Here is a 14,249-nt window from a genome sequence, read left to right as displayed (position 1 = left end):
CCTTTCTGACAAAACGGCGCCGTCCCCCTCCCTGCGTGCAGGCACCTTCGTTTCCCTGCCGCGAAATCAACGCGAAGAAGTTGAGAGACGCATTTGCGATCACACTACGGCCACCAGAAAACTTCCAGCTGCCAGCAGGACAGAGAACGTGAGGTTCTGGTTTCAACAGACGCAAGGCTTTAGTGCCCATGACGAAAAGGGAAACTAGGAAACAGGTGGGCTTATTAGGGGTTGGAACACCCTTTCCCCAAAGCTACGGCCCTCCAGGTGTTCGAAGGACTTACTTTTGCGCATCCTGAATCGTCTGCCTTTTGACTCAGTTTGACAGCTAGCACTGTGAGAAAAGCTTCTCTTCACTTTTGCCACACTTTGAACCTCTGTTGCGTCTCCTCTGCCCTGCCCTTTCTTTAAAAGGCCGCAAACTTTCCTCATGGGGGGGGGGTGTCACTCCACTCCCCTAGATCATTCCAGTGGCCCCTTTCTGGACCTTTAAGATCTCTACAGTATCGTTTTTGAGGCGAGGTGATTTGAACCACACGCAGTATCCCAAGTGTATTCTGTGTGATAGATTTATCTAAAGATGTGATCGAGTTGCGGAGTTTTTCCAGGGGCTTGCAGTTTTTGTGTGTATTTCTTTGCACCCCTCTCTTCAGCCAAAGAGACTTCCAGACTGTCTTACGTACATGGAGAATAAGTCAGTCCCTACCTGAAGGCTTACAATTCTAAACCATTCAACTACGAACCTCGTTACAAAAAAACGGCCGTCAGTTTGTATGGATTTGGATTACATGACTTGATGGGAGCTGAGGCCTCTTAGTCCTTATGGCTGAATGTCTACCATAGCCATGAATGGATTCATAAATTCCTTCCCAACAAATACTTCCCAGCAGCCAGTATCAAAATTATATCATGCGGACTGAAAAATTGAATTTTGTCGTCTGGTGCTGAGTCACACTCCAAGGAAAATCCCTCTCTCTCCCCCCCCCCCTTTTTAAAAAATGGTGTTGAGCCCCAAATGTTAGCTGCTTTCATTCCTATTTAACTGGAATCTTATTTTAAGGAGTTGGGCAGCTTCCTTTGACCCCACAGGTACCAGCCGCCAATGCAAGGATGCCACAATCTAGCTGAGCAGGGGCAAAGCCAAGGGTTCAAGGTCCTGCAAAGCCAGAAGGCAAGCAGAACCTAGTATCAGCTTCCCTCTCATAGAAAGCTGACTTACTCTGTTGCACAGGGCTCTGGCAGGAATCGTGGTTTGCAGCTGAGTGGTTAGTTAAACAAGCCAGCCTCATAACCCATGTCTGAAGTTGCCTTGTTTTGAAACTGAGCAGAGCGTAAGTCCACATTCCTGGTTTGTGCAGTGAGAGAAACTTTTAGCAGAGTGCAAAAAATTTGGTCGAAACTTCCTAGAGCACTCCAAAAACTAACCAGGATACGTCAGTGCTCCAGGGAACTTAAGTACCCCAGAAACTTAGCCTCAGGAGACATTTGCATAAACTTTTTAGATATACATGTCCTGGAATCTTTAGTGTAAGCCAGGAACCCTGGTTTGTGAGAGAGGGAAATGTACATTTAATGCTCGGATCCAGAGGGAAGGAGTGAAGGCAATGGATTCAAATGACAAGAAATGAGATTCTGGCTAAACATTGGGGAGAAATTTCTAACAGCAAGAGCTGTTGGCAACAGTGGAACCGACTCAGAAGATGATGGATGCTCCTCACTTCATTGCTGAACGATGGACCAAATGACCTCCAACTCTTCAATTCTCTGTTTCTATGAAATCAGAGCTTTGAGACTAGTTGTGATGAAGCGGTATATAAATAGCCTAAATGGATTTTAAAAAGTAAGCTTGTTTTAATTTTGCTGGAGGCCTGGCAAGTTTTCTGCAGCTGGGCAAGTGCAGAAAACTCCTTCAGCATTTTCCTAGCCGACGGGTACTGCTGTTCCTGCAAACCCTCCTTAGCTGATGAGCCCAGATGTTCTGGTGAGGCAGCTGGAAGGACCGAAAGCAGCCAACTTGGGGATCCTCGGCTGTCAAGCGGCAAATTAGCAGCGATGCAGAGTACAAGAGGTTTATGCAAATATCAAGCAAATGACCGGGCAGAGGGCCACAAATTGGCAAGTGCAGGAAGATATTTAATATTTACAATAAAGCTATTCCAGCAAAGGGGCTGCCTGGCTGGGCGATGGGAACAAAAGGGTAGATTTCTGTGTGATGCAATGACCCTTTCTCCCACCAGAGGGCACATGCCACACTGAATAAGGGAGGCTGAGCTATCTTGTGTTGCATTTTGCTCAGATTCTCAGGAAATTTAATATCGCGGCCTGTGCCAGTGCAGAATTGTGTCTGCATTGTCCCAACGCTGCTCCCAGAGTTCGCCTTCTCAAAACACTCTAGCGTGAAACGGACACACAAACACTCTTTTTTATCATTCTTGTTGTTATTGCTAATGATTTGGTTATGACAAGGAGTTGCAGGGAGGGGGGAAATCACATACAAACTTGAGCTGCAGTGAAACAGGGTCTCGGCCCCCTCCCCACATACTTTCCTATATGGGGGAAATCAATAGTGACAGGTTCAGCCGAGGTCCTTTTGTCTTGGGGTTTTGCAGGGAGGAGGCAAGAGGAGATGTTGATTGCTGGTCTGCACAACTTCCCGACTTGTTTTAAGCAAGTCTGCTCATGGTGTGCCTTGGAGACGCTGCAAAGAAATGGGGGAAATAAAATATTTTTAAAGAAGAGGTGGGCTCAACAAGTCCTGTCTATCAGGAAATGCATCCCCTGTTGTGTTTCTGTGCGATGCGAGCTGGACTATAAAGAAGGCTGATAGCCGAAGAATGGATGCTTTTGAATTATGGTGCTGGAGGAGACTCTTGAGAGTCCCATGGACTGCAAGAAGATCAAACGCATCCATTCTTAAGGAAATCAGCCCTGAGTGCTCACTGGAAGGACAGATCCTGAAGCTGAGGCTCCAAGACTTTGGCCACCTCCTGAGAAGAGAAGACTCCCTGGAAAAGACCCTGATGTTGGGAAAGATGGAGGGCACAAGGAGAAGGGGACGCCAGAGGACGAGATGGTGGGACAGTGTTCTTGAAGCTACCAGCATGAGTTTGACCAAACTGCGGGAGGCAGTGGAAGACAGGAGGGCCTGGCGTGCTCTGGTCCAGGGGGTCACGAAGAGGCGGACATGACTAAACAACTCAACAACAACAACAATTCCCCGTTCTGCCAAAGGGTTCTTGTGATGTAAGCTCTCCCTTTTCCAACCAAAGGGCACCTTTAATGCCAAAAGGCTTCTGTGTGCAATCCTGCGTCTACTTTAATCATTTTTTTATAAAAAAAATATTGATCCAAATTCTATTGGGTTTGTATGTGCAAACCGGCTCCCCAAACCAGGGATTAGCCCTTATTGGACTAGAGGAATTTTTGGCAGCGTCCAAAATTTGGCATTTTACAAACTCTACATCGGTCGGATTTGTATTGAGAGAGAGAGATCTGGGTATCTCTACCAGCTTTTCTCAACCTGTGGGTCCCCAGATGTTGTTGAACTACAACTCCCATCACCCCTAGCTAGCAAGGCCAGAGCTCAGGGATGATGGGAGTTGTAGTCCAGCAACATCTGGGGACCCACAGGTTCAGAACCACTGTGGGGGGGGGACCTTTGGCCTTCCAGCAGTTGCTGAACTACAACTCCCATCAGCCCTAGCAAGCATTGGCCCCATGGCCAGGGTTGCTGCTGCTGCTGGAACTTATAGTTCAAATCTTGCTTCCCCCTCCTAAATCAGATATCCAAACCTCTCTCTGTCTCCCCCCCCCACCCCTCTGACAGAGGTACGGTCTGTACAGTCCACTCCAGCGGCAGCTTTCCACCCTAGGTAAAGGTAAAGGGACCCCTGACCATTAGGTCCAGTCGTGACTGACTCTGGGGTTGCGGCGCTCATCTCGCTTTATTGGCCAAGGGAGCCGGCGTACAGCTTCCAGGTCATGTGGCCAGCATGACTAAGCCACTTCTGGCGAACCAGAGCAGCGCACAGAAATGCCGTTTACCTTCCCGCCGGAGTGGTACCTATTTATCTACTTGCACTTTGACATGCTTTCGAACTGCTAGGTTGGCAGGAGCAGGGACTGAGCAACGGGAGCTCACCCAATCACAGGGATTCAAACCGACGTACTTCAGATCGGCAAGTCCTAGGCTCTGTGGTTTAACCCACAGTGCCACCCGCGTCCCACCCTTTCCACCCTACTTACGTGCAAAACTGTTGACCAGGTAGGTGGGCTTGTTGCTACACAGCAGGGTGGTGAGGCTGCCCAGCGATGCGGTCCCCACGATCTGCACCTCCGAGGTGATCCCCAGCGTGGCATTTTTCTGCAACAGGGCAAGAAACGGAGCCGGCAAAAGCAGGTTTGACAACTGCTACATAAAGTGTTTTCGCTTCATGCTCTCGATATAACTCAAGTTACATACAATTGCATTTTAAGGTTCCATCTTGTCGAATTTCTTATGTGTTTCCTAATACATTCTGCTGTTTTCTTACACTTCAATCCCAGCTGTGGTCTTCACATACGGGAAGTACGGTAACTTTTTATAAAAACTTGAAATGGTTTTCAGTCTTAAAAAAGGTAAAGGGACCCCTGACCATTAGGTCCAGTTGCGAACGACTCTGGGGTTGTGGCGCTCATCTCGCTTTATTGGCCGAGGGAGCCGGCGTACAGCTTCTGGGTCATGTGGCCAGCAGGACTAAGCCGCTTCTGGTGAACCAGAGCAGCGCATGGAAACGCCGTTTACCTTCCCTCCGGAGCGGTACCTATTTATCTACTTGCACTTTGACGTGCTTTCGAACTGCTAGCTGGGCAGGAGCAGGGACCGAGCAGCGGGAGCTCACCCCGTCATTGCGGGGATTCGAACTGCCGACCTTCTGATCGGCAAGTCCTAGGCTCTGTGGTTTAACCCACAGCGCCACCTACGTCCCATCAGTCTTCTTTAAAACATTCTACATTTGTATCTTTTATCAGTGCCGTCAATTTTGCCATCTCTGCGTATTCCACGATTTTCACCAACCATTCTTCCTCTGGGTGTGTGTTCTCTCCTCCTTCCATTTCTGTACACACAGAATCCTTGCTGCTGCTGTATTCACACACACACTCAGTCCTTTAGCACCAATCTCTGGAACTCCCTGCTTATTGACTTTAGTGTTTTTTCACCGTTTTGGTTTAGCTGCTCCAACCTAGCTAAGTAACTCGGTTAGGTATACTTGTCCTTAAACTTGCTGCAAACTTCCTTCTGACTTCACAGCCACAACCAGCCCTCTGAGCGCTTGTGGGTGTTATATTTGCAACTCAAGATGATACTTCATGCATCTGAAGAAGTTGACCCCAGTCCATACGTCTTGAAGCTGGAAGCAAGACTCTTCGGACCCCCAACCCCAACCCAAAATACACATTGAAGGATGAGCTGCCCCCTTTTTCTGACTCTCTTAGTTGGCAGCTATATTAGTTAAGCTGCAGCCTGTTGTCGGATGAAACAGCTCTAAGGCTGCAACCCCAGCGAGGCCTATTTACCTGAGAGTAAACACCTTTGAATAAGTGGGGCTTACTTCAGAGCAAACATGCACAGGGTTTGTGTTGTTAAATCGCTTTTAACCATATGAATTTCAGTCGGCTGGTATCATTTGTTGGTTTATATACAATACCAGTTGTATACTGGTATTCGTTCGGGGGGGGGGGGATCAGAGCAGTTTCCAGCAGTAACACCTAAAACCGTACAGTTAAAACCGTATACATAAAACCAGAGATCAGCTATTACTGAATCATTATTAAACAAGTTTGGATATGGATAAAAATGTATAAAGTAAAAAATGCATTTATGTATAAAATAATAAACTACTGATCCATGTTTGCATTAATTATGTCTAAAAGAACAGTTCAAAGGCAGGGGGACAACCCATGATTGTTCTGTTTTGAGATGCTGCATTTAATTATATGTCAGCGTTTCTTTCAGAACCATGAGGACCGGAATCTTAGAATTACTTTTAAGGAAAGGGCCGCAGCTCAGCGGCAGAGCCGATGCCTCGAAAACAGACGGTCCCGGGTTCAGTTTCCCTGTTTGCTATAAGGCAGCTCCCTCTGTTCCTGTTCAAATCAGCCCTGTCCTCAAAACATTGAGGACTAGGATCTTGCTTTGCTTTCAAGGCAAGGGCCGTAACTCCAAGCCACACTCCCCATGTGCCTAAAACCACCCCAGGACACCTGCCGATCCTCACCAAGACAGCTTGGAAGTACGCCTCCAGTTCCTGGCAGGAGGGTAGCGGTTCGGACACCTCCATCTTTCGGGCCACACACCCTTCTGGCTGGCCGTGGTACACCATCAAGTGCTGTGGGGGGGAGAGAGGGAGCAGAGAGGGAGCATCTTGTAGAGGAGGCCCCCAAACCCCAAACCCCGAATCCCACACTCCCTCCTGTCCCCAGGTCTGATTTTACGGCACTCAGGTAGTTCAGCTGGCTATCTCCGATCCATTTTGCAAAGGTTATTCGTATTCTCAGCTCTCTCTTTTTAATTGTGCTACATTAACGTAAGCTATACATTTCAAATAAATAAAAGAGACACTCCCATGCTCTTAAGAGAACCTCAGTGTGGTTTAATTAACTCTAATGCACTTTGGATACCTTTAAACTAGAGAGACCTTGTAAAGTCGCTTGCCCAGACAATGCTTTCTCTCTCTCTCTCTCTCTCTCTCTCTCTCTCTCTCTCTCTCTCTCTCACACACACACACACACATACACACACACACACACACACACTCTCTCTCTCTCTCTCACTTAGGGGAATGGCAGTAGCTCAGTGAAAGAGCTGGCATCTCTGCTTGGCATGCAAAAGTTTCCCGGTCCAATCGCCAGTATCTCCAGGAAAACCTCCCTACCTGAAGCCCCGGACAGCTGCTGTCAGTCGCTGTATATAGATCCACCACTGGTCTGACTCAAAGCAGCTTCCTATGTTCTTAAATCCACCTTAGTGCGGTTCAGTGACCACTAAGGCACTACTGGACAACTTAAGGAGACCCCATTGGGAGGGAAAAACAGCAACACTGTCCCCATCGCCTCTTGTGACACGAATTCTGGCCCTACTGCCGATTCTGTGACTCACGTTTCTCAAGTCGCAGGTGATCCCTGGAGCCACGCCTTGTTCGCCCAGTTCGCTGAGCGCCAGCAAGAGAGACGCTTCGTTTTGGACGTTGACTTGGGGAGGGAGGAAGCTGAAGGCGTCTCTCTGCCGAGAAAGGAAGCGGGGGGAAAGATTGAAATGCGGCAGCCCTGGCCAAAGGTGCTGGATCTGGCCGCCCAAGACTTCTGCAGTGGCGGAAGGCAGAACGTGCTGGATTCAAACCACCAGGACTTCCACCAGGCAGAAGGCAGGCGCTGTCTCCATCATCGCCTGTCCTCCGTAATAATCTCTCAAAGGACCTGTTGGTGGCATTCTACCACTGTACTGTTGAGAGTGTATTAACTTATGGTCTGTGCGTGTGGTTTGGGAGCTGCACGGTCAGGAGGAAAACAATGCTGTCCAGGGTTGTAAAGACTGCGGAGAGAATAATTGGGTGCACTCTTCCCACCTTGGATCAAATCTACGCTTCCAGGTACCATAAGAAAGCTGCAGAGATAGCGCAGGATAGTGCGCACACCAGAAATGATCTCTTTCAGCTTCTGCCTTCTGGAAGGAGGTACAGGGTTATAAAGACTAGGACTAGCCGCCTGAGAAACAGTTTCTATCCAAAGGCAATTTTGGTTTTAAATGCAGTGTAAGGTAGTCTACAGTGGTACCTCTGGTTACGAACTTAATTACTGTATTTTTTGCTCTATAAGACTCACTCCCCCCCCCTAAAAAGTAAGGGGAAATGTGTGTGCATCTTATGGAGCGAATGCAGGCTGCGCAGCTATCCCAGAAGCCAGAACAGCAAGAGGGATTGCTGCTTTCACTGTGTAGCGATCCCTCTTGCTGTTCTGGCTTCTGAGATTCAGAATATTTTTTTTCTTGTTTTCCTCCTCCAAAAACTAGGTGCGTCTTGTGGTCTGGTGCGCCTTATAGAGTGAAAAATACGGTAGTTCTGGAGGTCTGTTCTTAACCTGAAACTGTTCTTAACCTGAAGCACCACTTTAGCTAATGGGGCCTCCTGCTGCCGCCGTGCTGCCGCTGTGCGATTTCTGTTCTTAACCCGAGGTACTATTTCTGGGTTAGCGGAGTCTGTAACCTGAAGCGTCTGTAACCTGAGGTACCACTGTATTGTATTTAATTATGGGGTATTTTTAGGGGGTTAACCAGGCTGGGACAGCAGGCTTGTTGGTTTTTGAATGTCTGGTGCACATTTTGTCAATTTTGTTGTTCTGTATGGGACAATGACAATAAAGATTATCGTATCGTACCTGGACGCAGTCCGCCCGCCCGAGGTAGGTGGCCATCAGGACCCCCACGATGCTAACGCTGAGGGCTGAGACAGCGCCCACCATCAGAATCACCAGTTTGCGGTTCGTGGCGACGGGAGGCTCTGCCAGCTCAAGGCTGGAGTGGAGAGTCTGAACAAAAATTGGGGAAGCGGGTGAGGAGAGAGAGAGAGAGAGAGAGAGAGAGAGAGAGAGAGAGAGAGAAAGAAAGAAAGAAAGAAAGAAAGAAAGAAAGAAAGAGGGGGTGATGGCATCTAACAGCACCTGAAATCCCTTTTCTAAAATCTCAGCCTGTTTCTGCATTTGCACTCTGCACATGCTTAAGGGTGCCCTCGTCGCGCTGGAGAACCGAGCCCCAAAGATAACAAAAAATTGGCAGGTCGATAACCGTAGGCATTCCCACAAGGGCCGTTTCAACCCCCACCCCCTAGCAGGGCAGCAGGCAGAAATCCCACCGGCGCAGTTTCTCTCCCCGCCACTGCGCACGGCAACCACACAAGGCTGGAAAGAGCTTTCCCTGATGGATTCCTGCCTGTTGAGCAGCAGTTAAAGGAACGGGAGACCCAATGGGGGTTTAAAAAATGAGGTGGCCTTCCCCCCCCCCCCACTTCTAAAGTGAACTACTTACGTAGGGTGGACTCTTGAGGTGAAGCCCCGCTGGCCACGATTCGGGGTTCTTGTCCTCACTCACCATTTTCTCTTCCCCGACGGGAGGGCTGAACGGATCCAGACTTTGGCTTCTTCGTAGGCGTGTGAGATGCCAGCGGGAAGCTCTTATAAAGTCTCGGCTGCCTGGCACACAGCCCTGCCAAACAATAGCCCCTTCTGTCCACATCCCAGCTCCAAGCTCTCGTGGGGGCACTGAATAATTTTTTGCCGCCTCTCCCCGCCTTCTGCCCCCAAATACCTGCTGCCCAGCAAGGTGCAAAGGCCTTTTCCATAGGGCTAGTTCTGTTTCGGCTTGTAGGCTGAGGGTTGCATCCAGGCAAAGCGGGAGGAGAACCCCTGAAATCAATGGATCTAAGTTAGTCACAGAATTCTAGAGATAGAAGGGACCCTGAGGGACATCTAGACCAACCCCTGCAACTTCCCTTAATTTCAATGGGTGCGTTCTGAGTAGGACAAGCATTTGACATGAACCTTCATCGTATTTTACGTCTGGGATACCCAATCCCCTAGTGAGAAAGTGGGTGCACTCTGCTCATGCCCTGATAGACACGCTTCTTTTTTCATTCCTTGCTTGGACTCTAGTGTAAAGGTAAAGGTAAAGAGACCCCTGACCATTAGGTCCAGTCGTGACCGACTCTGGGGTTGTGGTGCTCATCTCGCTTTACTGGCCGAGGGAGCCGGCGTACAGCTTCCGGGTCATGTGGCCAGCAGGACTAAGCCGCTTCTGCCGAACCACAGCAGCGCATGGTATGCCGTTTACCTTCCCGCTGGAGCGGTACCTATTTATCTACTTGCACTTTGACGTGCTTTCGAACTGCTAGGTTGGCAGGAGCAGGGACCGAGCAACGGGAGCTCACCCCGTCACGGGGATTCGAACCGCCGACTTTCTGATCGGCAAGCCCTAGGGTCTGTGGTTTAACCCACAGCGCCACCCGCATCCCTACAAGTGTAGAGTGCAATACTGCAAACAGACCTTTAACCGTGAGGACGAGAATCTTAAGCCTATTTTGAAGGGGATGGCTGTATACCTCTGTGGCAGATCACTTGCTTTGCATGCAGAACATCCCTGGTTTGATCTCTGACGTCTCGAGTTGGGGCTTGGACAACCCCCTTGCCCCAAACCCTGGAAAGCTGCTGCCAGCCAGTGAGGACAATATTGAACTAGATGGACCCCAATGGTCCGACTCAGCGTAAGGCAGTCTGTCTATATGTTTCCTCTGTTTGAGTACACACACATACACACACCCTTCCATCCCTCATCCAGGCATTGCAGGGGGTTGGGCTGGATGACCTCTGGGGGCCCCTTCCAACGCTACAATTCTTTGCTTCTTACTTCAAGAGCACAGATTGTTGTGCTGTTTTTTAAAAAAGAAATTATCTTCAATAAAGTGGCAGGTGGAATTGCAGCTACTGCAGCTTCCTCCCCAGCGTGGCTGCCGTGTAACAGGCCGATATTCATCTGGTGAAGCCTCTCCCCCCCCCCCAAACCTTACATTCAGCAGGATCTGACCTCCTGCTAAATTTCCCTTTGTCTCTCCCCCCCCCCCCGCTGTCGTTCAAAAGCACGCAATAAAAGATGGCAACCTCGTGTTTTGCGGATGTTCTGATCTACACTTTAAAGGATAGTCAACCCTTTATTCCAGGAGCCCTCTGAGGGGCGGCAGAAGTGGGGGTGACCGAGGAAAGGAGACTTCGTTCCTCCAGCCAAAAGCTTTCTGGCTTGCGGCCGACTCTCTCAGGTTCCACCACCTGACATGCCGGGAAGAAAAGGCCCTTTTGAAAGAGAGGCCGAGGCTCCCCCCGATAACCTCGCTGTTGAAAACGGAGCGGACCGAGGCACAGACGAGGCCCTGTTTTCGGGAGAAACCGCCGCATCACTCGATCGGCTCGGAAAACATCCAAGCGAAAGGCCTTGGCTCTCGGGGAGGGCGGCGGGGTGGAAAGAGACTGATTTCGGAGGCACATAAAAGCAAGATTGTTTACAAGCTGGTGCACCCCAGTCGCAGCGACAGGGCAGCGATGGAGAAGTGGACGGCGGGAGATGAAAATCACTTGGCTCCCCTTGGCAAGGTGGGAGGACAAAGGACAATGACTCCCAGGCTTGGAGGAAAGGCGACGGGGAGGCCTTGAGGACGCTGCATGCTTTAACTTGTTGGTCGCTGTCTTGAGCCGAATCGAGGTACACGGACCACTAGTGGTCTGACTCAGAAGCTTCCTATATCAGAACTGAAATAAAAATTTTAAGGTCTTTTATATATAATAAATGTTCACAAATGTACCAACCAAGCACATACATAGATATGTGGACCACATGTCTGGAGCAGCACAGGAAGACCGCCCTGAAACCATTTTGACTCCCAAACTGACCAAATGTTTTCTCTGCAACGAGGGAGGGGGTGAGGGAACCTTCCCATTGTCTCAGGAAGTGGGAAATCACCATCTCAAAGGAATGGCCAGACTACCAAGAAAGGCAATCAGATATGGCATGATCAGATAACCTGACAGGAAAAACAACATTCAAATTTCTGTTGTAGACCACCTTTTCTGTGATGTAGGTATGATGCTTGTAGGGGGTGGTCTTGGGCTACACCCCTTCTGTGATGTATGTATGATGTATGGAGGGGTGGTCTTGAGCTCCAGGGCAGGGAATTTAAAATGTCTATATAAGGGCAGGTACACCTTTGTTCTGGGTCCTTTCTCCTGCGTCTGAGGCGAGCACCCTGTTGCAACAGATCAATAAAGATCAGGCTTACTAGCTGCTTTGCTTCTCAATATTCTCTGGTTGGCCTCTGTTATTTTCTCCTAGCGATGGAGAACCTACAAAGGACTCTATAAGGGCTCTTGTGTCCCCCATAAGGGAATAAGGGCAGATTTTGTTTACCACAGAACCATGAGGACTAGAATTTTGCTGAGTATTGTAGCTCTGTCAACTACCATTCCCAGGGTTTTTGGGGAGGGTGCTTTAAATGTACAGAGCATACCCAGTCATACCCAGGCTCTTCCTGTCATATTCCTCTTTGGAAAGTTCCCTAGGCAAGGACCCTGTAGTTGTTGTTTAGTGGTGTCCGCCTCTTCGTGACCCCCTGGACCAGAGCACGCCAGGCACTCCTGTCTTCCACTGCCTCCCGCAGTTTGGTCAAACTCATGCTGGTCTCTTCGAGAACACTGTCCCACCATCTCGTCCTCTGTCGTCCCCTTCTCCTTGTGCCCTCCATCTTTCCCAACATCAGGGTCTTTTCCAGGGAGTCTTCTCTTCTCACGAGGTGGCCAAAGTCTTGGAGCCTCAGCTTCAGGATCTGTCCTTCCAGTGAGCACTCAGGGCTGATTTCCTTCAGAATGGAGAGGTTTGATCTTCTTGCAGTCCATGGGACTCTCCAGAGTCTCCTCCAACACTATAATTCAAAAGCATCCATTCTTCGGCGATCAGCCTTCTTTATGGTCCAGCTCTCACTTCCATACATCACTACTGGGAAAACCAGAGCTTTCACTATACAGACCTTTGTTGGCAAGGTGATGTCTCTGCTTTTTTCATGGATCACTGCCTTGCCGTGGCGAAGGGGCTTGAATAACTCAGAGAAGCTATGAGCTATGCTGTGCAGGGCCACCCAAGATGGACAGGTCATAGTGGAGTTTTGACCAAACGTGATCCACCTGGAGCAGGAACCGGCAAGGCACTCCAGTATCCCTGCCAAGAAAACTCCATGGACAAAGACAACAGGCAAGGACCCTAGGCGCTTCCATTGTTGCTGCGCTACAACTCTCACCGGGGGCTGGCCATGCTGACCCGTAGGAGTTATAACTCAGCAACACATTCCAGGCTGCAGGTGTCCCTACCAAACTTGTTAAAGGTAAAGGTAAAGGTAAAGGGACCCCTGACCATTAGGTCCTGGGTTTGTGGCGCTCATCTCGCTTTATTGGCCGAGGGAGCTGGCGTACAGCTTCCGGATCATGTGGCCAGCAGGACTAAGCCGCTTCTGGCGAACCAGAGCAGCGCACGGAAATGCCGTTTACCTTCCTGCCGGAGCGGTACCTATTTATCTACTTGCACTTTGACATGCTTTTGAACTGCTAGGTGGGCAGGAGCAGGGACCGAGCAACGGGAGCTCATTCCATCGCGGGGATTCGAACCGCCGACCTTCCGATCGGCAAGTCCTAGGCTCTGTGGTTTAACCCACAGCGCCACCCGAAACATTATTAAAAACAATTTTAAAATTAAGTTGTAATACCATTAATTAATATTAATGTCCTCAATGGAGCTTGCAGTTGTGAAGCTGCAAGACCAAAGCTGGAAGGTTTGAGCCAGATGTTAAAAAAATCAACTTGTTAGGTCCTGTGTTCAAATTGTCCATCATTACCCAGAATCCCTTGCGCCACTCCCCCAGAATGCTTTGCTCACAGACCTTTTGGCCACTTTCCCCTCCCCCCTCCCAGACTCCTTTGCGCGACTCCATTTAAAGGCCACTATCCCAGAATCCCTTGCGGCACGGTTGCTTTCCCTTCGTTCTCCCGCCCGCGAGGAGTGTTTGGACAGACGTTTGCTTTGGCCAATCGCCACTCAGATCTTCGGCGTTCCTTCACGCGTGCGGCTCTTAGAGGGCTCAGTTATTATTTTGAATGGCAAGAATACGGCCCGCCTTCCATGAAGTAGCCTACCAATCAGGCGGGGGCAACTCATTTGAATGACACGGATTTCCCCCAATAAGCCTAAGCGCTGGTGGTTTGTTCGTTTTAAGAGGCACGAAGGACAGCCAATTAGAATGGTGAAGCGTGAGGCGCTAGTTCCCTCCCCCTGCAAGCCCCGCCCATCTCTGCTGAATACTAATAGGAGGTTCTTGTCTGAGACGCGCCGCCTCAGCAAATGGGCACCTGCTGCCGTTTCTGTATTCCCCCAGGTGTCCAGCGAATGAAATTAAAGCCCAGCCTTCCTGAGGGCTCGCAGCCAATAGAAAGGCTTGTTTGGCGCCCAGCTGAGTGGCAAGCTGCCCTAGCCAATAGTCAGTTGGATATCTCGGAGAATGATAGATGCCTTAGCCAATAGACGCTGGCCGGCGGGAGGCTCCCCCAGCTGGCTACATCTCTGCTCCTGGCTCGGCTTGGCAAAGCCCCAAGTAGAGAGCGGATGAGGAGGGCGCGAGCCACTTGAGCGGCAG

General features: G+C 49.8%; 1 protein-coding gene across 9 annotated transcripts; it reads right to left on the bottom strand.

The window, feature by feature from the left end:
- Positions 1-37: 37 nt before the first annotated feature.
- Positions 38-14,070, bottom strand: LOC308575197 (uncharacterized protein). Of its 9 annotated transcripts, none has more exons than XM_081173798.1 (8): positions 13,966-14,070; positions 9,338-9,435; positions 9,059-9,235; positions 8,413-8,562; positions 7,139-7,261; positions 6,258-6,368; positions 4,246-4,363; positions 38-2,698 (listed from the first exon to the last, which is right to left on the bottom strand). In XM_081173798.1, exons 3-8 carry the CDS (start codon positions 9,122-9,124, stop codon positions 2,664-2,666), a joined length of 603 nt encoding a protein of 200 aa, XP_081029924.1. In that variant the 5' UTR covers positions 9,125-9,235; positions 9,338-9,435; positions 13,966-14,070; the 3' UTR covers positions 38-2,663. The 9 variants fall into 9 exon arrangements, with proteins under 9 accessions (XP_081029924.1, XP_081029917.1, XP_081029920.1 ...); XM_081173791.1 differs by lacking the exon at positions 13,966-14,070 and adding an exon at positions 12,751-12,933; XM_081173794.1 differs by having other exon boundaries at positions 9,059-9,435.
- Between the last annotated feature and the right edge of the window lie 179 nt (positions 14,071-14,249).

The sequence above is a fragment of the Podarcis bocagei genome (genome assembly GCF_964188305.1).
Source record: "Podarcis bocagei genome assembly, chromosome: 16".
Classification (NCBI taxonomy): Eukaryota; Metazoa; Chordata; class Lepidosauria; order Squamata; family Lacertidae; genus Podarcis; species Podarcis bocagei.
The sequence above is the reverse complement of the archived record's forward strand: the minus strand, read 5'-3'. Positions and strand labels throughout refer to the sequence as shown.